Source organism: Pristiophorus japonicus, chromosome 1 (assembly GCF_044704955.1).
Source record: "Pristiophorus japonicus isolate sPriJap1 chromosome 1, sPriJap1.hap1, whole genome shotgun sequence".
NCBI classification, from domain to species: domain Eukaryota; kingdom Metazoa; phylum Chordata; class Chondrichthyes; family Pristiophoridae; genus Pristiophorus; species Pristiophorus japonicus.
This window is the reverse complement of record NC_091977.1, coordinates 299,994,653-300,017,668: the sequence shown is the minus strand read 5'-3', so window position 1 is coordinate 300,017,668 and position 23,016 is coordinate 299,994,653. Positions and strand designations below refer to the sequence as shown.

The following is a 23,016-nucleotide window of genomic DNA, read 5'->3' as shown; positions in this document are numbered from 1 at the left end:
CTAACAAGGGAAATTAAGGATAGTGTTCGATCCAAGGAAGAGGCATATAAATTGGCCAGAAAAAGCAGCAAACCTGAGGACTGGGTGAAATTTAGAATTCAGCAGAGGAGGACAAAGGGTTTAATTAGGAGGGGGAAAACAGAACATGAGAGTAAGCTTGCCGGGAACATAAAAACTGACTGCAAAAGCTTCTATAGATATGTGAAGAGAAAAAGATTAGTGAAGACAAACATAGGACCCTTGCAGTCAGACTCAGGTGAATTTATAATGGGAAACAAAGAAATGGCAGACCAATTGAACAAATACTTTGGTTCTGTCTTCACGAAGGAAGACACAAATAACCTTCCGGATGTACTAGGGGACCGAGAGTCTAGTGAGAAGGAGGAACTGAAGGATATCCTTATTAGGTGGGAAATTGTGTTGGGGAAATTGATGGGATTGAAGGCCGATAAATCTCCGAGGCCTGATTGTCTGCATCCCAGAATACTTAAGGAAGTGGCCCTAGAAATAGTGTATGCCCTTACGGCTAAAGGGATCAAGGGGTATAGAGAGAAAGCAGGAAAGGGGTACTGAGGTGAATGATCAGCCATGATCTTATTGAATGGTGGTGCTGGCACGAGGGGCCGAATGGCCTGCTCCTGCACCTAATTTTTATGTTTCTATGAAAACATGGAATCAGTTTCCACATATATGCTGATGACAGCCAGCTCTACCTCTCCACCACTTCTCTCGACCCCTGCTTTGTATCTAAGCTGTCAGATTGCTTGTCCGACATCCAGTACTTGATGAGCAGAAATGTTCTCCAATTAAATATTGGGAAGACCGAAGGCATCCCGCCACAAACTGTGTTCCCTAACCACTGACTCCATCCCTCTCCCCTGCATCAATCTGAGGGTGAAGAAGACTGTTCGTAACCTAGGTGTCATATTTGATTCCGAAAGGAGTTTTAAGTCACATATCCGCGGCATAACCAAAAACACCTTTTTCCACCTCCATAACATTGCCCGCCTCCGCCGCTGCCTCAGCTCTTCTGCTGCGGAAACCCTCATTCATGCCTTTGTTACTTCTAGACTTGACTACTCCAACTCGCTCCTGGCCGGCTTCTCACATTCTACACTACGTAAACTTGAGGTCATCCAAAACTCAGCAGCCTGTGTACTAATTCGCACCAAGTCACGATCACCCATCACCCCTGTGCTTTCTGACCTACACTGGCTCCCAGTTAAACAACACCTCGATTTCAAAATTCTCATCCTTGTTCACAAATCAGTCCATGGCCTTGACCCTCCCTATCTCTGTAATCTTTTTCAGCCTCACAACCCCACACGATGTCTGCGCCCGTCAACTTCTGGCCTCTTGAACATCCCTCATTATAACTGCTCAACCATCGGTGGCCGTGCTTTCAGCTGTTTGGGCCCTAAGCTCTGGAACTCCCTCCATAAAGCTCTCCGCCTCTCTTTCCTCCTTTAAGACGCTCCTTAAAACCTACCTCTTTAAACAAGCTTTTGGACATCTGCCTTAATTTCTTCTTTTGTGGCTTGGTGTCAAATTTGTCTGTTTTGTCTTGTAACATTGTTGTGAAGCGCCTTGAGACATTTTACTACGTTAAAGGCGCTATGTAAATAAAAGTTATTATTTATTATTAAACATAATGGAATAATTGCAGGGTACTTTAATCTTCATATACAGTATTGAAGCACTGACCATACTCGATCAGCTTCGCTGGGCAGGCCATAGTTCACATGCCAGATACTAGACTCCCGAAGCAAATGCTTTATGTGGAGCTCCTTCATGGTAAACGAGCCAAAGTTGGGCAGCGGAAACATTGCAAGGACACCCTCAAAGTCTCCCTGGTAAAGTGCGACATCACCACTGACACCTGGGAGACCCTGGCCGAAGACCGCCCGAGGTGGAGAAAGTGAATCCGGGAAGTCGTTGAGCTCTTCGAGTCTCAACGCAAAGAGCGTGAAGAGGTCAAGCGCAGGCAGCGGAAGGAGCACGCGGCAAACCAGCCCCACCCATCCCTTCCCTCGACGAATGTCTGTCCCACCTGTAACAGGGTCTGTGGCTCTCGTATCGGACTGTTAAGCCATCAAAGAACTCACTTTGGGAGTGGAAGCAAATCTTCCTCGATCCCGAGGGACTGCCTATGATGATGATGATGAGACTGGGCAAATCATTGGCAAAGGTAGTCTGGAGGATGAGTTCATGGAATGCATTCAAGACAGTTTCCTAGAACAATAGTTCGTGGAACCAACCAGGGAACTGGCTATTTTAGATCTTGTATTGTGTAATGAAACAGGGTTAATTAGTAATCTCATCGTAAAGGATCCTCTGGTGAAAGTGAACATAATATGATAGCATTTCCCATTGTTTGAGAGTGAAATACAGTCGGAAACAAAAGTCTTAAAATTAAATAAAGCCAATTACATTGGTATGAGGGAGGGGTGAATGAGCCAAGGTAGATTGACAAATTAGATTAAAAGGTATGATGGCAGATAAGTAGTGACAAACTTTTAAATATTCCAAAATTCTCAATGAATACATATTCCATTTAGAAATAAAAACTCCACGGGAAAAGTGATCCATCCGTGGTTGCCTAAAGGAGTTAAGCATAGTATTAGATTAAAAGAAGAGGATTATAATGTTGTGAAGAATAGCAATAAGTCTGAGGATTGGAAGAGCTTTAGAAACCAGCAAAGGATGAGCATAAAATTGATAACGGAGAAAATAGAATGAGCGTAAATGAGTAAGAAATATAAAAACAGATAATAAGAGCTTCTACAAGTATTTAAAAAGGAAGGGAGTAGCAAAAGTAAGCGTTGGTCCCTTAAGTGGCCCAGACAGGAGAAATTATAATGGGGAATAAGGAAATGGCAGAAACTTTAAACAAATATTTTTTATCTGTCTTCACAGTAGAAGACACAAATAGCATATCAAATATCATGTGGAACCAAGGAGCTAATGAGAGTGAGGAACTTAAAAGTAATTAAAATCAGTCGAAAATATACTTGAGCAACTAATGGGACTAATGGGACGAATGGGACTAAAAGCCGACAAATCCCCTGGACCTGATGGCCTACATCCTCGAGTTCTAAAAGAGGTGGCTGGAGAGATAGTGGATGCATTGGTAATGATCTTCCAAAATTTCCGAGATTCTAGAATGGTCCCAGCAGATTGGAAGGTAACAAATGTCACCCCACTATTCAAGAAAGGAGGGAAGAGAGAAAACAAGGAACTACAGGCCAATTGGCCTGACATAATTATTGGGAAAATGCTGGAATCCATTATTAAGGAAGTGGTAACAGGGCATTTCGAAAATCATAAGATTAGGCAGAGTCAACATGGTTTTATGAAAGGGAATTTTATTGTGTTTTTTGAGGATGTAACTAGCAGCGTAGATAAGGGGGAACCAGTGGATGTAGTATATCTAGATTTCCAAAAGGCATTTGATAAGGTACCGCAGAAAAGGTTGTTATGCAAGATAAGGGCTCATGGGGTTGGGGGGAATATATTAGCATGGATAGAGGATTGGTTAACAGACAGAAAACAGTAAGAATAAATGGGTCCTTTTCAGGTTGGTAGGCTGTAACTAGTGGGGTGCTGCAAGGATCAGGGATTGGGCCTCAGTTATTTACAATAGATGAAGGGACCGAGCGTAATGTATCCAAGTTTGCTGACGATGCAAAGCTAGGTGGGAAAGTAAGCTGCGAGGAGGACACAAAGAGCCTGCAATGGGATATAGACAGGTTAAGTGAGTGGACAATAAAGTGGCAGATGAGGTATAATGTGGGGAAATGAGAGGTTATTCACTCTGGTAGAAAGAATAGAAAAACAGATTATTATTTAAATGGTGAGAAACTATTAAATGTTGGTGTTCAGAGAGATTTAAGTGTCCTCGTACAGGAAACACAGAGTTAGCAGGCAGGTACAACAAGCAATTCGGAAGGGAAATGGCATGTTGGCCTTTATTGCAAGGGGTTTGGAGTACAAGAGTAAAGAAGTCTTGCTACAATTGTACAGAGCTTTGGTGAGAGCATACCTGCAGTACTGTACACATTTTTGGTCTCCTTATCTGGGGAAGTACATACTTGCCTCAGAGGCAGTGCAACAAAGGTTCACTAGATTGATTCCTGGGATGAGAGGGTTGGCCTATGAGGAGAGATTGCATAAATTGGGCCTATATGGAGGTGGAAGAATGAAAGGTGATCTCATTGAAACATACAAGATTCTGAGGGGGATTGAAAGGGTAGATGCTAAGATTTTGTTTCCCCTGACTGGAGAGTGTAGAATGAAAGGGACATAGGGCCCAAGTTTCCACAAGAAAAAAAACGGGCGCCCCTCCGAGCTGGGCGCCCGTTTTTCGCGCCTAAAACGGCGCCTAAAAAAATCCTCGGTATTCTCCACCATTGTAGGCGCTGAAAACAGTGCCGGGACCTCTGCACATGCGCGCTACAGTCGGCACGCAAGTGCAGTAACTCCAGGCGCCGAACTGTGTGGGAGGGGCCCGAAGCACGCAGCCCCTAGCCATAGCTGAATGGCCTCGCTGGGGCTGCGTTAATGAGGCTCCTCCCACGGCCAGCTCCTGCTCCCCCCCCCCCCCCCCGACCAGACCCGACACCCGCTCCCCCCCCCCGCCCCGCCCCGACATCCGCTCCACCACACCCCCGCCCCGACCCGACACCCGCTCCGACCCGACACCCGCTCCTCCGCCCCCGACCTGACACCCGCTTCCCCCCCCCCGACCCGACACCCGCTCCACCACCTCCCCCCCCGCCCGACTCGAGACCCGCTCCCCCCCGCCCCGACCCGACACCCGCTCCCCCCCCCCCGACCCGAGACCCGCTCCCCCCCCGCCCCGACCCGAGACCCGCCCCCCCCCCGACCCGACCGGAGACCCGCTCCCCCCCCGACCCGAGGCCTGCTCCCTCCCCCCCCACCGCCACGACCCGACCCGACACCCGCTCCTGTTCCCCGACCCCCCCCCTCTCTCTTCCCCACCCCCTCTCTCTTCCCCCTCCTCTCTTCTCCCTCCCCCCGCCACCCCTCTCTCTTCTCCCTCCCTCTCTCTCTCTCTCTCCCGCTCCCGCTCAGCGGCACGAACGGCTGCAGAATTCTCCCTGGCTGAAGCACTTTCACACAGGTAGGAAGATGGTTTATTTAATCTTTTCTTGGCTTATAAATGTTTATTCAGGTTGGATTTATTTGTATAATATTTGTAGAAGTATAAATAAGGATTTATTGTCGAATTTAATGAGTTCCCTTCCCCCCCCTCCCCCCCACCTCGTTCTGGACGCCTAATTTGTAACCTGCGCCTGATTTTTTAATGTGTTAAACAGGTTTTTTCAGTTCTACAAAAATCTTCACTGGCTCCATTCTACTTTAGTTTGGAGTACATTTTCACTGTGGAAACTTTCAAATCAGGCGTCAGTGGCCGGACACGCCCCCTTTTGAAGAAAAATTCTGTTCTAAACTAGAACTGTTCTACCTGACTAGAACTGCAGAAAAAAAAATGTGGAGAATTGCGATTTCTAAAATAGTCCGTTCTCCACCAGTTGCTCCTAAAAATCAGGCGCAAATCATGTGGAAACTTGGGCCCTTTGTCTCAGGATAAGGGGTCGGTCATTTAAGACTGAGATAAGGAGGAATTTCTTCACTCAGAGGGTTGTGAACTTCGGAATTCTCTATCCTAAAGGCCAGTGGATGCTGAATCACTGAGTATATTCAAGGCTGAGATTGATAGACCTTTGGACTCTAGGGGAATCAAGAGATATGGAGATCGGGCAGGGAAGTGGAGTTGAGGTTGAAGATCAGCCATTGAATGGCGCAGCAGGCTCAAGGTGCCATATGGCCTATTCCTGCTCCTAATTTTATACATCAAAAACATATCATTTGAATGTTATATTTACACTTTATATAGAGAACTGTACTGTGGGTCATGTTGTGGATATTTGAACGGAATATATGGAATTAAGGACAGTAAAGTAAACGGGATATATGAAAATGTATAAGCCATGGAAGAATAGCTGGGAGAATGTCAGATTGCAAATAGTGCAACATCAGCATAGCTAACAGTCTGTCTCAAGGTTTCAAGTCACTAATCCTGCCAATAATATATAATTGTAACATGAAATACATCTGCAGAATTGCAAGGTCTCAGTTAATAGTCACACCATTAGATTGAAACATTTAGAGGCAATGCTTGAGCTTTCAAGAAGAACATCTCATATAGATTGACTAATGAGTGGCTGAGTTAGACTGTCAACCCATTTGTATTTTGTTATCTGATTTCAAAACTGTATAACTGTTAACGCTTTACGATGTAACTTCACCTATCCGTAGGGAGTGTGTACGCTCTATCCAGAGAGTATATCTTCTGTCTGATAGGTCTTACTGGCCGGTAATAAAGACTGCTTTGTTCAAAGCACAAGAGGTATTCGGCTCAGTAATTTTACTGAACCAGATTGAAGTAAAAGAATCCGGGAATTTACAATGTAATCTCAGGTAGTTAAAATAGTTACTATTTGTCACCTGTCCAAGATCTGGTAGTGGCTCCATTAGCTCAACTCCCTCTGCATAGACTTGAATTAGTGCAAGTAAATCCCTGGATTTCACAGATTCCAACAACTCATTCATTTTAGCTGAAGAGGAGGTGCATAACCTTCTGGCAAACTTGTGGTCTACATATTTTGCATGGATGTATTCTTTACGTGCAGTCCTGTCAAAAGAAAAACAAAATTATGCAGTTGAATAACATGGTAGTTTTCTTGCAAATAAAGATACACCCAATTTATATATTTTATAGTTTTTAGCTTTTTTGGTGATGAATGTTGGCACTAAATTTGGATTGGAAGGTAGCAAATGTAACACCGCTATGCAAGAAAGGAGGGAGAGAGAAAACGGGAACTACAGACCAGTTAGCCGAACATTAATTGGGAAAATGCTAGAATCTATTATTAAGGATATGGTAACAGGGCACTTATAAAATAATAATAGGATTGGGCAGAGTCAACACGGATTTATGAAAGGGAAATCATGTTTGACAGTTTTTTGAGGTTTAACTAGTAGAATAGATAAGGGGACAGGGGTGGGGGAGAAACCAGTGGATGTGTTGTATTTGGATTTTCAGAAGGCATTTGATAAGGTGACACACAAGAGGTTATTAAACAAAATTAGGGCTCATGGGACTGGGTGTAATATACTAGCATGGATTGAGGATTGGTTAACGGACAGAAAACAGAGAGTAGGAATAAATGGGTCATTTTTGGGTTGGCAGGCTGTAACCAGTGGGGTACCGCACGGATCGGTGCTTGGGCCCAGCTATAAACAATATATATCAATGATTTGGATGAGGGGACCAAATGTAATATATCCATGTTTGCTGATGATACAAAGTTAGATGGAAATGTAAGTTATGAGGAGGATGCAGAGAGGCTTAAAGGGGATATAGAAAGGGGACTAAGTAAGTGGGCAAGAACATGGCAAATGAATTTAATGTGGAGAAATGTGAAGTTAGCCACTTTGATAGGAAAAAGAGAGAAGCAGAGTCATTTTTTAAATGGTGAGAGATTGAGAAATATTGGTGGTCAGAGAGACTTGGGTGTCCTTGTACAAGAATCACTGAAAATTAACATGCAGGTATGGTATGTTGGCAGTCAAGCTTGCTAGAAGGCAATTCTTCCAGACTTTTGAAAGGCAAAATTAAATTAGAATTGGCACGAAGAGGCCAATAGAATCAAGGTGGTGCCCAGCGAGGTTGATTATGTGATGCTACCTCACTTGGTCCAGCTAGATAATACTGGCCAGACATGAACAGGCATTCAAGTTTACTTGGAACACCATTTTGCACACATATGCAATAGTGCTCTGCATTTCAGAGGAAGCTGGAACATCCTAAATGCTTATGGCTAGTCTAATCTCACTGAATACATTATATGTACTTATTAGATCTACTTATAATTCACTAAAGGTACTAAGTAGGTATAGAGCAGTTTCAATGCATATCATGCATACAACAGATTACAGAGTCTTGTTTTAGCTGCAGCATTCAGACTAGAGCTAAAAGTAGTATTCATCATCATAGGCAGTTCCTCAAAATTGAGGAAGACTTGCTTCCACTCTAAAAGTGAGTTCTTCGGTGACGAAACAGTCCAATACGGGTATTAAAGTCTCTGTCACAGGTTGGACAGGCAGTGGTTGAAGGAAAGGGTGGGTGGGGAGTCGTCTTTGCCGCACGTTCCTTCCGCTGTCTGCGTTTGGTTTCTGCATGCTCTCAGTGACGAGATTCGAGGTGCTCAGTGCCCTCACGGATGCTCTTCCTCCACTCAGGGCGTCTTGGGCCAGGGATTTCCATGTGCCGGTGGGGATGTTGCACTTTATCAAGGAGGCTTTGAGGGTGTCTTTGAAATGTTTCCTCTGCCCACCTGGGGCTCGCTTGCGTGTTGGAGTTCCGAGTAGAGCACTTGCTTTGGGAGTCTCGTGTCGGGCATGCGGACGATGTGGCCCACCCAACGGAGCTGGTCGAGTGTAGTCAAATGCTTTGATGCTGGGGATGTTGGCCTGATCGAGAACACTGACGTTGATGCGTCTATCCTCCCAGTGGATTTGCAGGATCTTGCAGAGGCAGTGCTGGTGGTACTTCTCCAGCGCTTTGAGTTGTCTACGGTATGTGATCTATGTCTCTGAGCCATATAGGAGGGCGGGTATCACTACTGCCCTGTAGACCATAAGCTTGGTGCCAGATTTGAGGTCCTGGTTGTCAAACATGCTCTTCCCGAAGGCTGTGCTGGCACACTGGAGGCAGTATTGGACCTCGTCGTCGATGTCTGCTCTTGCTGATAGTAGGCTCCCGAGGTAGGAACTCAATTCCTCTACTTTTAGTTTCAAATACTTTCAATGGTAGAAATGTATCCCTACATGGAAGCACTTCTCTTTGAAATATATGGTTGCTTGCTAATTTCTCAACAGTACTATGAAAAATTTTCAAGCCAAATTTATGCCACCAAGAGCATTCATGTATGCAAGATTTGCACTGCATTGGCTTCCAGGAAAGGTCCCCATATTGTCAAATACCTCCCCAGATATAGTGCTGCACCTTAGATCCTCACTACAGATGAAGTTGCTAAAGCTGCTGAGATTCACCACAGGATGGAAGCCTCTGGCCCTCTCCTGGAGAAAACCAAATAATGTGAGCAAAACAAATACATTTGTTTGATGCAGCTGTGGGTAACCAAGTGGGTTGGCTTGTTGGTGGTGACTTGGACAGATCTGCTGGTGCAGAAGTTTTATGTAGTAGTCCTCTTCACACATTATAGCATCAGCCATCCATATGGTAAAAATCCTTCGCTGATTGATTTCCAAGCACAGCTCGGTGACAGTCTCTCCTGCGAAGCACTGATACTGAAGACAGGTCTCTTTTGCAATGTCCAGGAGGGACTGCCTGCATATGTAAATGTGAGTACTGTGATACTGTGGTATAGATAGTACGCACTTAGTGCATGAGGAGTAGTCACATCTGCTTCTGAAGGTTCCAATAGTGTTTGGAGGAGGAACTGCTCTTCCTCCTCCAAATCTAAAAACACCATTGGCACCCAAAGGAATTTGCATACTACTACTTTGCTCGTTGTACATCAAACAACAACTAGGAACAAGATTGTTATCAGAAAGTGTTATAAAAGCAGCCCAAAACAGCAATAAAAAATCTAACAATAATAATGCAGATAAAGCTAGAAACCAAAACCTTTCAAAACAACTCTGAAAAGTCCAATTTACCTTTAGGAAGTCAACTCCTAAAGGCAAGCTATCCAGACATACATATGTAGATTTTATATGGATGAGGCTTGGAGGGCAAACCTCTATAACCAGTGCCTGTGTAGAGACACTTGGTCACTCAACCAGAAAACATCAGGACTGGTTTGATGAAAATGATCAGGAGATTGAAGAACTAATAGATCGCAAACACAAAGCATTTCTGAGCCTCATGCCAGGAGATCGCAGAGATGTAGTGATTGTGACCATTTTTAAAAAGGGGGACAAGTCTGACTGCAGCAACTACAGGGGAATCTCCCTGCTTTCAGCCACTGGGAAAGTTGTTGCTCGAGTTCTCCTCAATCGTCTTCTCCCTGTGGCCGAGGAGCTCCTCCCAGAATCACAATGCGGATTTCGTCCCCTACGGGGCACAACAGACATGATTTTTGCAGCGCGCCAGTTGTAGGAAAAATGCAGGGAGCAGCGCCAGCCATTATACATGGCCTTTTTCGATCTTACAAAGGCTTTTGACACTGTCAACCGTGAGGGTCTATAGAGTGTCCTCCTCTGTTTCGGATGCCCTCAAAAGTATGTCAACATCCTTCACCTCTTCACGATGATATGCAGGCCGCGATCCTTACCAGCGGATCCATTACAGACCCAATCCACGTCCGGACTGGGGTCAAACAGGGCTGCGTTATCGCTCCAACCCTCTTCTCAATCTTCCTCACCGCCATGCTCCACCTCACAATCAACAAGCTCCCCGCTGGAGTGGAACTAAAATACAGAACCAGTAGGAAGCTGTTTAACCTACGCCGCCTCCAGGCCAGGTCCAAGATCACCCCAACCTCTGTCATTGAGCTGCAGTATGCGGACGATGCTTGCGTCTGCGTACATTCAGAGGCTGAACTCCAGGATATAGTCAATGTATTCACTGAGGCATATGAAAGCATGGGCCTTACACTTAACATCCGTAAGACAAAGGTCCTTCACCAGCCTGTCATCGCCGCACAGCACTGGCCTCCAATCATCAAGATCCACGGCGCGACCCTGGACAACGTGGACCATTTCCCATATCTCGGGAGCCTCTTATCAACAAAGGCAGAAATTGATGCGGAGATTCAGCATCGCCTCCAGTGCGCCAGCGCAGCCTTCTGCCGCCTGCGGAAAAGAGTGTTTGAAGACCAGGCCCTCAAATTTACCACCAAACTCATGGTCTCAGGGCTGTAGTAATACCCACCCTCCTGTATGGGTCTGAGGCATGGACGATGTGCAGAAGGAACCTCAAGTTGCTGGAGATATATCACCAATGATGTCTCCGCAAGATCCTGGGAGGACAGGCGCATCAACATCAGTGTCCTTGACCAGGCTAATATCCCCAGTATTGAAGCACTGACCACACTCTATCAGCTTCGCTGGGCAGACCACATAGTACACATGCCAGATACGAGACTCCCTAAGCAAATGCTTTATGCGGAGCTCCTTCATGGTAAGCGAGCCAAAGGAGGACAGCGGAAACTTTATAAGGGCACCCTGAAAGCCTCTCTGGTAAAGGGCAACATCACCACTGACACCTGGGAGACCCTGGCCGCAGACCGCCCGAGGTGGAGAAAGTCCATCCGGGAGGGCGTTGAGCTCTTTGAGGCTCGACGCACGGAACATGAAGAGGTCAGGCGCAGGCAGTGGAAGGAGCGCGCGGCAAACCAGCCCCACCGACCCCTTCCCCCGACGAATGTCTGTCCCACCTGTAACAGGGTCTGTGGCTCTCGTATTGGACTGTTCAGCCATCAAAGAACTCACTTTGGGAGCGGAAACAAGTCCTCCTCGATTCCGAGGGACTGCCTATGATGACGATTATATGGATGAGCATATATTGGAGCTCCAGGCCGAGCATAATTCTGACAATCTGCACTCCAATTCATCGAGCAGTGGAACCTTGCAAAATCAACCCTTATACTGACATAATTTGGAAATATTCAGACAATGGTGCTAACTAGAGACATCAAATACTAACAGTAATCATTGACTGGTTGGATTAAAACGAATACGGTGACAACACATTACAAGGAAAGCATTTGAAGAAAAAAAATATCTAAATTTAATCCAAACAACGAGTAAAAGAATGCCCATTTGTGTTTGAGTTCATCATCTTTTATTATTTCTAAATCATCTCACCTCTCTCAAATGTACTTACATGTCACTATGTGGAATAGGCTTTGGTGATGGATACGGCAGATTGGCTTCCAGAATATCATTAAAACTGATATTTCCTACATTCTTGGCCAGCTGGAAGCAAAAAAAAGTCAAACTAGTTGTTCATTAAAGGTGATAGATAACATCGCATTAATAAAGTTTCAAAAGCCCATATTTCTAGCCCTTTGTTAAGCTAGAAGCTGTTACAGTTTCATATGACCCAGGGATACATTAAGCCACCCCTGAAATATTAAAATACATGAGAGGTCATTTTAAAGATACATTTCAAAACCTATAGCCTTGGCGCTCTCAATATACAGAAACTGGCAGACAAATGAGAGTGACAGTACAAACTACAGCCTGTACTTATTATATCAATACCTCATTATGACTTATTCCAGTCAATCTTCCTTTTAATAATCTTCCTCATCTGAATATAGTTACATCATTTTTTAAAAAAATGCATCAATTCCACTATATCGCAAGCAAGAAAATTCAAATTACTTTTTACAAGTTAACTGATAGTGCGGGAAAGTAGAGTTGAGGTAGAAGATCAGCCATGATCTTACTGGATGGCAGAGCAGCCTCGAAGGGCCGAATGACCAATTCCTGCTCCATGTGGACTTAAATGTGGCATTGGGAGTTGAGGATGGTACAAGGATTATGAGATATTCTTAGGATTTTATAGTAAGCAAATTTGGAATGGGGTAGTAATTGCTTGCAATCTAGAACACAAAGGTGGGATAGGGAAGAGACAGGTGTTGCCCAGCATCAGAGGGAAAGGGTTTAAATCCCAATTACCTCATTATATCGCAAAGTCACAAATTGTGAAATTGGTACTGTTTTATCTTTGAAGTATAAAAATGCTAGCTGTAGGCAGACAAGGGTTAACTTGAAAAGAAAATGTTTTGTTCTTGGTTTTCAATCGTGAGATATCAACAGTAGTTAACTCTCCCTTAAAGTAATTAATTGTCTTCAATGGATGAAATCTTATATCCTGTAATAGTTAATAAGTTTGTTTGCAGAATTTTGTTAATAAGAACCTAGTTATGGGTTGATATTGTCCCGTTTGGTCTACAATTATGCTAAAAAGCTAAGGTAAACCAACATTGATTAGAGTCATTTCCTTCAAGTTAAAATGGTATTTATGGTATATTTTATTTGCCTTACATAGATGTTACATCATCAAGCAATTTGGCCCATCCAATCTGTCACTGACGATCCTACATACAACCAAATAGTACTAACCACATTTATCTATATTCATGTTCCTATATCCCTTCAACTCCTTTTCGTTCATCTTCCTATCTAATGTTGAAGCACCTTAGGATGTTTCATAATGTTAAAGGCGCTATATAGATACAAGTTGTTGACATTCCACAGCTTCACAACTCTGTGTAATGAAGTTTCGTCTGTCCGCTGTTCTAAATCTCTTACATTTAGTCTTGTATTTTTGGCCCAATTCTTGACCCCTCAACTACTGGAAACATTTATGAATGGAAGTAGGCTTGGTGCTGTGCAAGAGCAGAGGGATCTGGGGGTACATATTCACAGGATATTTAAGAGAACACCACAGGTTGAAAAGGCTGTTAAGAAAAAACAATAGAAGTCTCGGGGCTAGACTTTCCACTAGGTGTTTTGGACCTTATTCCAGCGATGTGTGATGTATCGCCCGTGCTGATCGCCAGCATAAGGCCCATCTTCTTTTTGCGATTTTCCACTCGGCCTTATCCCAGCAATGTCAAATGGGCGATCTGATTTTTCAGCGATCTCATGATCGCCCAAAAAAAGAGGAAGTCAAATGGAAGTCCAAAAAAAAAGCTTCCCTAGTAACGCTATTTTGCGCATGTGTGGGATTTTTTTTTGGGTCGATTGTTTTTGCTGCGTTTGGAGAATTCATGGGTCATCGCACATGCTCAGAAGGACAGGGAGGCATCGAGGAAGCAGTTGTTATTTTGCTTTAACAATCAACAATGGAAACACCAAAAACAAGGGAGATGGAGAGTCAAAGGGCAAAAGCCTTTAGTGAGGAGGCCAACGAGGCCCTTGTAAACATGGTTTCTACAAGATGGGAGGACTTGACACGGGGTGGCCTTGGGAAATCTCCACCCCATGCCTATAGACAGATTTGGCTGGAGATTGCCGATGTCGTCACATCGGCATCAAATGAGGTGCGGACGGCTGACCATTGCTGCAAGAGATGGAACAGCCTGCTGGCAGCTGCCAGAGTAAGTTGGATTTTAAACATATTTAAAAGTAATATTTAAAAATCACACATATGTATTATTTACTTCATGTTTATAAATTATGTATTATGTATGTAAAATCCTCAGTTATTTATTTATAATGTGAAGTAATAACATTAATTTAAAAACTACATTAAATTAAAAATAAAATGACATTAATTACATTTATTCACCCTAATACTAAGTTGTATGTTATAGTATTAAAAATTATTCATATGCAGCTACCAGAGTAAGTTGCATTTTAATATTTAAGATATTTAAAAGTATATTTAAAATCATACATATGTATTATTTACTTGCTGTTTATAATTAGAATATTAAAAATTATTCATATGCACTACGATGTTATGTAATAATTGAACATTTAAATCAGTCTGCAATGTTAAATTATCATTTACAGAATAAGATCAGAATGAACCGCATGGAGCAAAGGAGGACGGGTGGCGGTTCCGCGACAGTACACACACTAAATGCGTAAGAGGAGCTTGCGGTGGCTTTGGTGGGGCCTGAAAGCCGTTCGGCTCACCCTGGAGTCTGGTGAGTAATGGGAAATGTGCAATGTATCAAACATTACTAAATACATATGAAAAATATCGTAGTTACGCATGTAATGTTATGCAATTATAATTTAATAATTTAGATGTAGTCTGATCTACGAATGAGGCCATGTTAACCCTGATGAATCCTTGTGCATATGTGGTTTTGCAAAGTATTGCAATGTTTTGGGTTCTTGAAATATTGATATTGAAATATACTGATATGCATTGTTATGAGTTGTTTAGAAATTTCATTCATCTTTCTAAGGTCAAGTGTCCATTGAGCAGTGCTCGGTATCAGAGACATCTGAAAATGTAATAGACCCCTCAAACAGCTCGCAGGAGGCTGAGACGGCGGAGGACAAGGAGGAGCAGGATGATGAGATTTTTTTTTGTTGGTGAGGGGGGGGAAACAACCTGCGGCCATCTCAATTGAGATGGAAGAAGCAGGTGGCGACGTCAAAGTGCTTCATTTTGCAAACGCCGACCCCACGGAGGTCCGGTCAGCATGGCGAGTAATCGCCTGCCATGGAGGGCCAGACAGAGAGCTTGACTTCACTGTGCAGGGAGATGGTCGCGATCTTATCCAGGGGTTCGCGGGATTCTCTGCGAACTGGAGCCAGTTCTCCGCGAACTGGAGCCAGTTTCCAGCATCCTGGAGTGAGTTCTGCATGAACTTCTCCAATTGGTCTTCGAGCAAGCACAGACTGCAAGGGAGACCTTGGAGGCCATTCGGCAGCAGACAGCCGCAATCAATGCCCTACGGCATGCGTTGCTGGCTGGACATGGCGCTGCACCCCAAGGTGTCATGTCTGCTCGCAGTGAGACGCTGAGCACGCAAGCGAGTACGGAGGACACAGTTCCTCCTGACTCGGAAGTGGAGCTTCAGGCTTCTGCTTCCGCTCCGTCACCTCCACCACGGCAGGAAGTCTTGCCGTCCCACTCTGCACGACGTCTTGGTGTCGGTCTGCGCAGACCAAAACGGGCGGGATGGGGTACGAACACTGGGTGGGACTGGACCTGGAGGGAAACGTGACCGCTGGTAGGGAGGGGGGTATTTTTTCACAAAGTTTGTTCACTTGTTCAATTGTTCTTGTTCTTGTTTTGTTACTTTTGTTAGTTGTTAAAGGTTAATTGTTAATTGTTAACTGTTAAGATTTGTATTTGAGGGAAGCGTGGGTTGGTGCGGGGGGTTGGAGGGATAGTTTTTCAATTTTTATTTTCATTTTTGTTAATAAAAAAAATGTTCTTTCATTCAATAAATTGTGTGTGTCTTCTCTCTTAGTTACATTAGTTATCAACTATACAGATGTTATTCCATATTTGTTTATTCTTTTAATATACGAGTACTTTAGTAACACTTCAGTAACACTAAATTTTATAAAATAAGCATAAATTCTGATGATAGGCCATTGCAGGCAAGACCTAAAGAACACCCCAAATAATTGAAACTATTGATTAGCCCTAACTGTAAATCAACATCTGAAATGTCCACATTCTGTTACGAAAGACCTCCGCATTATTTCAGGCTGCTTTGAGGGCAATGTGCGTACAGTATATTGCTCCCTGCACCTTGGGGAAGTCTGCTATTCTATGGAAACCAAAAAGTACTCACAGTCTGTGCCTCCCTGGTCATTGTGAAGCTCATGAAGTCCCTCCACGAACGTAAAGAGCTTCAGTCACCTGTCAAATGCAGCTATGTGTAGCGTGCTGATGTGTGATTTTAATAATCTCTCAACAGTATCTAATCACTGTACTCTGCACTCTCTGTACTCTATATGCTGTTTACCAGTCAGTTTGATAGGCACCAACAATATTATCAGTAAATAACTTCACTATGTAAAAGCTATTTAATAAATTCAATATATAAAATATATATAAAACCTAATAAATTCTATTATATAAAACCTATTTACTAAAAATAACGTAATACCTATATGAAAAATTATAGCTCTCAGTAAATTCTATTATATAAAACCTTTTTACTAAAAATAACATAATACCTATTTATATTCCCTGTCCCAATATTCTGAGTACAACTACCTCTCCAATTAAATTACAACTAATCCTCCACCCTTCCATTGAAGTCAAAATGGCATCTGTATTGCCCATTTTCCTTCTCTTAGGCCCAGAAAAAGCAACTATTTCTCAGCATTCTTTTGGGCCTTGCATCGGCCCAGCGAAGTGCATGCTAGATGCTGAAACTTGAGATGGACCTTGTGTGGACTATAATTTCGGCGATCAAAATGGAAACTTAGGCACCTGTTTTTCGGGCAATATGTTGGACCTAGTTTCCACTTTTTGCTCAAAATGGGCGCTAGAGGTCTGTTTTGGGCCACATATGAGCCATAAATGGGCGATGGGAAGTGGAAAATCTAGCCCTAGGTTTTATGATAAGAGGCATAGAATATAAATGTCAAAAGGTAATGATTAGCCTTTAAAAAACTTAAAAAGACCTTCATTTGAATACTGTGTGAAGTATTTGGCTCCACACAAGGACATTAGATGGTACAACAGATTCACTGGGATTCTCCCCCTAATTCCATACCTCAATCTTCTCTACTAATCTCATGTGTGGTACTTATCAAAGGGTTTCCTAAATTCCATGTACACTACATCCACTACTACAACAACTTGTATTTATATAGTGCCTTTAACATAGTAAAACATAACTACATTTCCCCTTTCTATCATGTCTGTTATTGTTGGGTTTATATAGGATCTTGTCATACATCCCTATTGCTCTCAAGTGGAGGTATTATGGTCAGACATCATTTACCTCTAATACAAGTTTGAGGACTATGAAACACTGAAAATGTGCGGTTAATACTTTTTATTAAATCAAGTCAATAATATAATAAAACACAATCCCTAGCATAGAATGCATATGAAATTGCATATGGTATTGATTATAACTCATGTGAAAAAAATTCTTCATTAGATTACAAACATGCTGTCTTGCCTGTTTATGCTAGCCTCAGAAAGAGCAGATTGAAGTTATCTAGGCACTCCAGTGCGTTGTACTTTTATAGGTTTAATTATGTAGGACAAGTGTGTGCTGTATGTCATCACAATCTGTCTGTGTGTATGCTGTTGATACAGCTGCTACCATTTGTTGTGCCTGGCTTTGATATCTCATCTCCTCCAATTTTTATTGCAAAAGAAATGCAGTCCTTTATATACACGAGAGTCCATTCAGCAATCAACAATGGCCCAGATATTGCTGTGGTAATGACAGAAAAACTGTCAATGTTCACTGTCATTACTCCTCTGAAGGTGACTGAAACATCTGGAGTCAGCGCATACACATAACTGCTGTCAGTCATTCCCTGCTCCACTACAGGTTGTTATGTGAAACTGCCTGGAGCCGGCAAATCGATACAAAGCACACTGAGGGATGAAAGCGTCCCCTATTTTGCTGGAATATCGCTGTTAAACCCACCCACCTTTGAAAAGCCTTGTTTAAAGAGGTGTAATCGGGTTTTAAATGGCATAGTGACCGCTGAACAACCGTTCTGGCCCTGAAAAAATGAATTTTGTATTTGAGGAATGTCAATTTTTTTCCATTGGTATAGTAAGAATTGCATGGTTTTTAAAATAATTTATTAAAAAATGCTCGTTCATGATATTTCAGCTTCTATCTTAATGCTCTGTGTATGACCCAATCTTTATTTCGCTTTCTGTAAAACTTATTAAAAGCGAATTATAATCTGTGCATTTTACTTCCTGGTTTGCTGAGAATTCTTCAATGTGATTGGCTGCTTAGCCTGCTTGATGACATCACTGTTGAAGAACGCAGGAGATTCGCTTGATTTGGCACCGGTTTCAAACAAACATCAGAAGAGATTCAAACAACTCAAGCTACAGAGAATTGCTACATCTTTGTGGGCAGCTTTCTTAGAGGTCAGCTACAAGCCGTGAATTGCAGCTGACCGCAATTTAAAAAAAAAATTTGTTCCGGGATGTGGGCGTCACTGGCGAGGCAAGCATTTATTGCCCATCCATAATTGCCCTTGAGAAGGTGGTGGTGAGCCGCAGTCCATATGATGAAGGTACTCCCATAGTGTGGTTAAGGAGGGAGTTCCAGGATTTTGACCCGATGAAGAAGGAACAGTGGTACATTTCCACGACAGGTTGGTGTATAACTTGGAGGGGAACTTGCAGGTGATGGTGCTCCCGTGCGCTTGCTGCCCATGTCCTTCTGGTGGCAGAATTCACAGGTTTGGGAGGTGCTGCCGATGAAGCTGTGGCGAGTTTCTGCAGTTCATCTTATAGATGGTTCACATTGCAGCCACTGTGCACCGGTGGTGGAGGGAGTGAATATTGAAGGTGATGGATGTGGTGCTAATCAAGTGGGTTGCTCTGTCCTGGATGGTGTCAAGCTTCTTGAGTGTTGTTGGAGTTGCTCTCATCCAGGCAAGTGAAAAGTATTCCATCACACTCCTGACTTGTGCCTTGTAGATAGTGGAAAGGTTTTGGGGAGTCAGGAGGTGAGACACTTGCCGCAGAATACCCAGCCTCTGACCTGCTCTAGTTGCCACAGTTTTTATTAGCTGGTCTGGTTAAGTTTCTGGTCAACGGTGACCACCAGGATGTTGAGGGGGGATTCGGCAATGGTAATGCCGTTGACTCTCAAGGGGAGGTGGTTAGACACTCGTTTATTGGAGATGGTCATTGCCTGGCACTTGTGTGGCGCAAATGTTACTTGCCACATCAACCCAACCCAGGTCTTGCTGCATGCGGGCATGGACTGCTTCATTTTCTGAGGAGTTGTGAATGGAACTGAACACCGTGAAATTATCAGTGATCATCCTCACTTCTGACCTTATGATGGAGGGAAGGTCATTGATGAAGCAAATGAAGATGGTTATGCCCAGGACATTGCCCTGAGGAACTCCTGCAGCCATGTCCTGGGGCTGGAATGATTGACCTACAACCACCACAACCATCTTCAGCACGACAGCCGGAATGTTGTCGTGGTACATAGCCTTTGCTGTATCCAGTATGCTCAGCCGCTTCTTGATATAATGTGGACTGAATCGAATTGGCTGAAGACTGGCTTCTGTGATGGTGGGGACCTTAGGAGGAGGCCAGGATGGATCATCCACTCGGCACTTCTGGCTGAAGATGGTTGCAAATGCTTCAGCCTTGACTTTTGCACTTGCGTGCTGGGCTCCACCATCATTGAGGATGGGGATATTCATGGAGCCTCCTCTCCAGTTAGTTGTTTAATGGTCCACCACCATTCGCGACTGGATACGGCAGGACTTTGATCTGATCCGTTGATTGTGGGGTCGCTTAGCTCTGTTTATAGCATGCTGCTTCTGCTGCTTTGCATGCATGTAGTCCTGTGTTGCAGCTTCCCCAAGTTGGTAACTTATTTTTTTTTTAAAGTACGCCTGGTGCTGCTCCTGGCATGATCTTCTGCGCTCCTTCATGAACCAGGGCTGGTCCCCTGGCTTGATGGTAATGGTAGAGTGAGGGATATGCCGGGCCATGAGGTTACCGATTGTGGTGGAATACAATTCATCTGCTGATGATGGCCCACAGCGCCTCATGGATGCCCAGTTTTGAGCTGCTAGATCGATTCTGAATATTTCTTCGCAAACTCCTCCGCCATGCTAAAAGGTTGCCTGGTATATCTGTGCATCTTTCTGAAGTGTGTTCTAACCCAACTACTTGAGCTCAATATTCTATATAATATAAACCAGCTTATTCTATTTAATAATCTATACGTGCCTATCCTTACAGGCTCAAAGATTCATCTTAAAGACTACATCTAACTATTTTCTCCACCTAAGTGCACGGTAATTTCATCCTTAAAGGCTCTAGATACTTCCATATCACAGATATTAAACAAACTGGCCTGTAATTACCCAGATTACCTGTGTCTCCTTTTTAAAACATTTCTATGTCCACCACTCTCCAGTCTTCTGGCATACATCTACACTCAAAAGAACCCTGAAATTTAGAACTCAGCAGAGGAGGACAAAGGGTTTGATTAGGGCAGGGAAAATGGAGTACGAGAAGAAGCTTGCAGGGAACATTAAAGCGGATTGCAAAAGTTTCTATAGGTATGTAAAGAGAAAAAGGTTAGTAAAGACAAACGTAGGTCCCCTGCAGTCAGAATCAGGGGAAGTCATAACGGGGAACAAAGAAATGGCAGACCAATTGAACAAGTACTTTGGTTCAGTATTCACTAAGGAGGACACAAACAACCTTCCGGATATAAAAGTGGTCAGAGGGTCTAGTAAGGAGGAGGATGCTGTGAGGCTGCAGAGCGACTTGGATAGGTTAGGTGAGTGGGCAAATGCATGGCAGATGAAGTATAATGTGGATAAATGTGAGGTTATCCACTTTGCTGGTAAAAACAGAGAGACAGACTATATTATCTGAATGGTGACAGATTAGGAAAAGGGGAGGTGCAAAGAGACCTGGGTGTCACGGTACATCAGTCATTGAAGGTTGGCATGCAGGTGCAGCAGGCGGTTAAGAAAGCAAATGGCATGTTGGCCTTCATAGCGAGGGGATTTGAGTGCAGGGGCAGGGAGGTGTTGCTACAGTTGTACAGGGCATTGGTGAGGCCACACCTGGAGTATTGTGTACAGTTTTGGTCTCCTAACCTGAGGAAGGACATTCTTGCTATTGAGGGAGTGCAGCGAAGGTTCACCAGACTGATTCCCGGGATGGCGGGACTGACCTATCAAGAAAGACTGGATCAACTGGGCTTGTATTCACTGGAGTTCAGAAGAATGAGAGGGGACCTCATAGAAACATATAAAATTCTGACGGGGTTAGACAGGTTAGATGCAGGAAGAATGTTCCCAATGTTGGGGAAGTCCAGAACCAGAGGTCACAGTCTAAGGATAAGGGGTAAGCCATTTAGGACCGAGATGCGGAGGAACTTCTTCACCCAGAGAGTAGTGAACCTGTGGAATTCTCTACCACAGAAAGTTGTTGAGGCCAATTCACTAAATATATTCAAAAAGGAGTTAGATGAGGTCCTTACTACTAGGGGGATCAAGGGGTATGGCGAGAAAGCAGGAATGGGGTACTGAAGTTGAATGTTCAGCAATGAACTCATTGAATGGCGGTGCAGGCTAGAAGGGCCGAATGGCCTACTCCTGCACCTATTTTCTATGTTTCTATGTTTCTATGAAATCTTTATTAGTCGGGAAATTGTGTTGGGGAAATTGATGGGATTGAAGGCCGATAAATCCCCAGGGCCTGATGGACTGCATCCCAGAGTACTTAAGGAGGTGGCCTTGGAAATAGCGGATGCATTGACAGTCATTTTCCAACATTCCATTGACTCTGGATCAGTTCCTATCGAGTGGAGGGTAGCCAATGTAACCCCACTTTTTAAAAAAGGAGGGAGAGAGAAAGCAGGGAATTATAGACCGGTCAGCCTGACCTCAGTAGTGGGTAAAATGATGGAATCAATTATTAAGGATGTCATAGCAGCGCATTTGGAAAATGGTGACATGATAGGTCCAAGTCAGCATGGATTTGTGAAAGGGAGATCATGCTTGACAAATCTTCTGGAATTTTTTGAGGATGTTTCCAATAAAATGGACAAAGGAGTACCAGTTGATGTGGTATATTTGGACTTTCAGAAGGCTTTCGACAAGGTCCCACACAGGAGATTAATGTGCAAAGTTAAAGCACATGGGATTGGGGTAGTGTGCTGACGTGGATTGAGAACTGGTTGTCAGACAGGAAGCAAAGAGTAGGAGTAAATGGGTACTTTTCGGAATGGCAGGCAGTGACTAGTGGGGTACCGCAGGGTTCTGTGCTGGGGCCCCAGTTGTTTACATTGTACATTAATGATTTAGACGAGGGGATTAAATGTAGTATCTCCAAATTTGCGGATGACACTAAGTTGGGTGGCAGTGTGAGCTGCGAGGAGGATGCTATGAGGCTGCAGAGTGACTTGGATAGGTTAGGTGAGTGGGCAAATGCGTGGCAGATGAAGTATAATGTGGATAAATGTGAGGTTATCCACTTTGGTGGTAAAAACAGAGAGACAGACTATTATCTGAATGGTGACAGATTAGGAAAAGGGAAGGTGCAACGAGACCTGGGTGTCATGGTACATCAGTCATTGAAGGTTGGCATGCAGGTACAGCAGGCGGTTAAGAAAGCAAATGGCATGTTGGCCTTCATAGCGAGGGGATTTGAGTACAGGGGCAGGGAGGTGTTGCTACAGTTGTACAGGGCCTTGGTGAGGTCACACCTGGAGTATTGTGTACAGTTTTGGTCTCCTAACTTGAGGAAGGACATTCTTGCTATTG

The 23,016-nt window shown here is 43.8% G+C and overlaps 1 protein-coding gene across 5 annotated transcripts in view; it reads right to left on the bottom strand.

The window, feature by feature from the left end:
• LOC139271360 (arf-GAP with SH3 domain, ANK repeat and PH domain-containing protein 1-like) overlaps positions 1-23,016 on the bottom strand; it is a 525,010-nt gene that overhangs the window by 99,668 nt on the left and 402,326 nt on the right. For all 5 annotated transcript variants that reach the window (XM_070888507.1, XM_070888511.1, XM_070888508.1 and 2 more), the window contains 2 exons: positions 11,942-12,033; positions 6,532-6,718 (listed from right to left, as the gene is read on the bottom strand). In XM_070888507.1, coding sequence (XP_070744608.1) covers positions 6,532-6,718; positions 11,942-12,033 — 279 coding nt within the window. The remainder of the gene's footprint in view (positions 1-6,531; positions 6,719-11,941; positions 12,034-23,016) is intronic.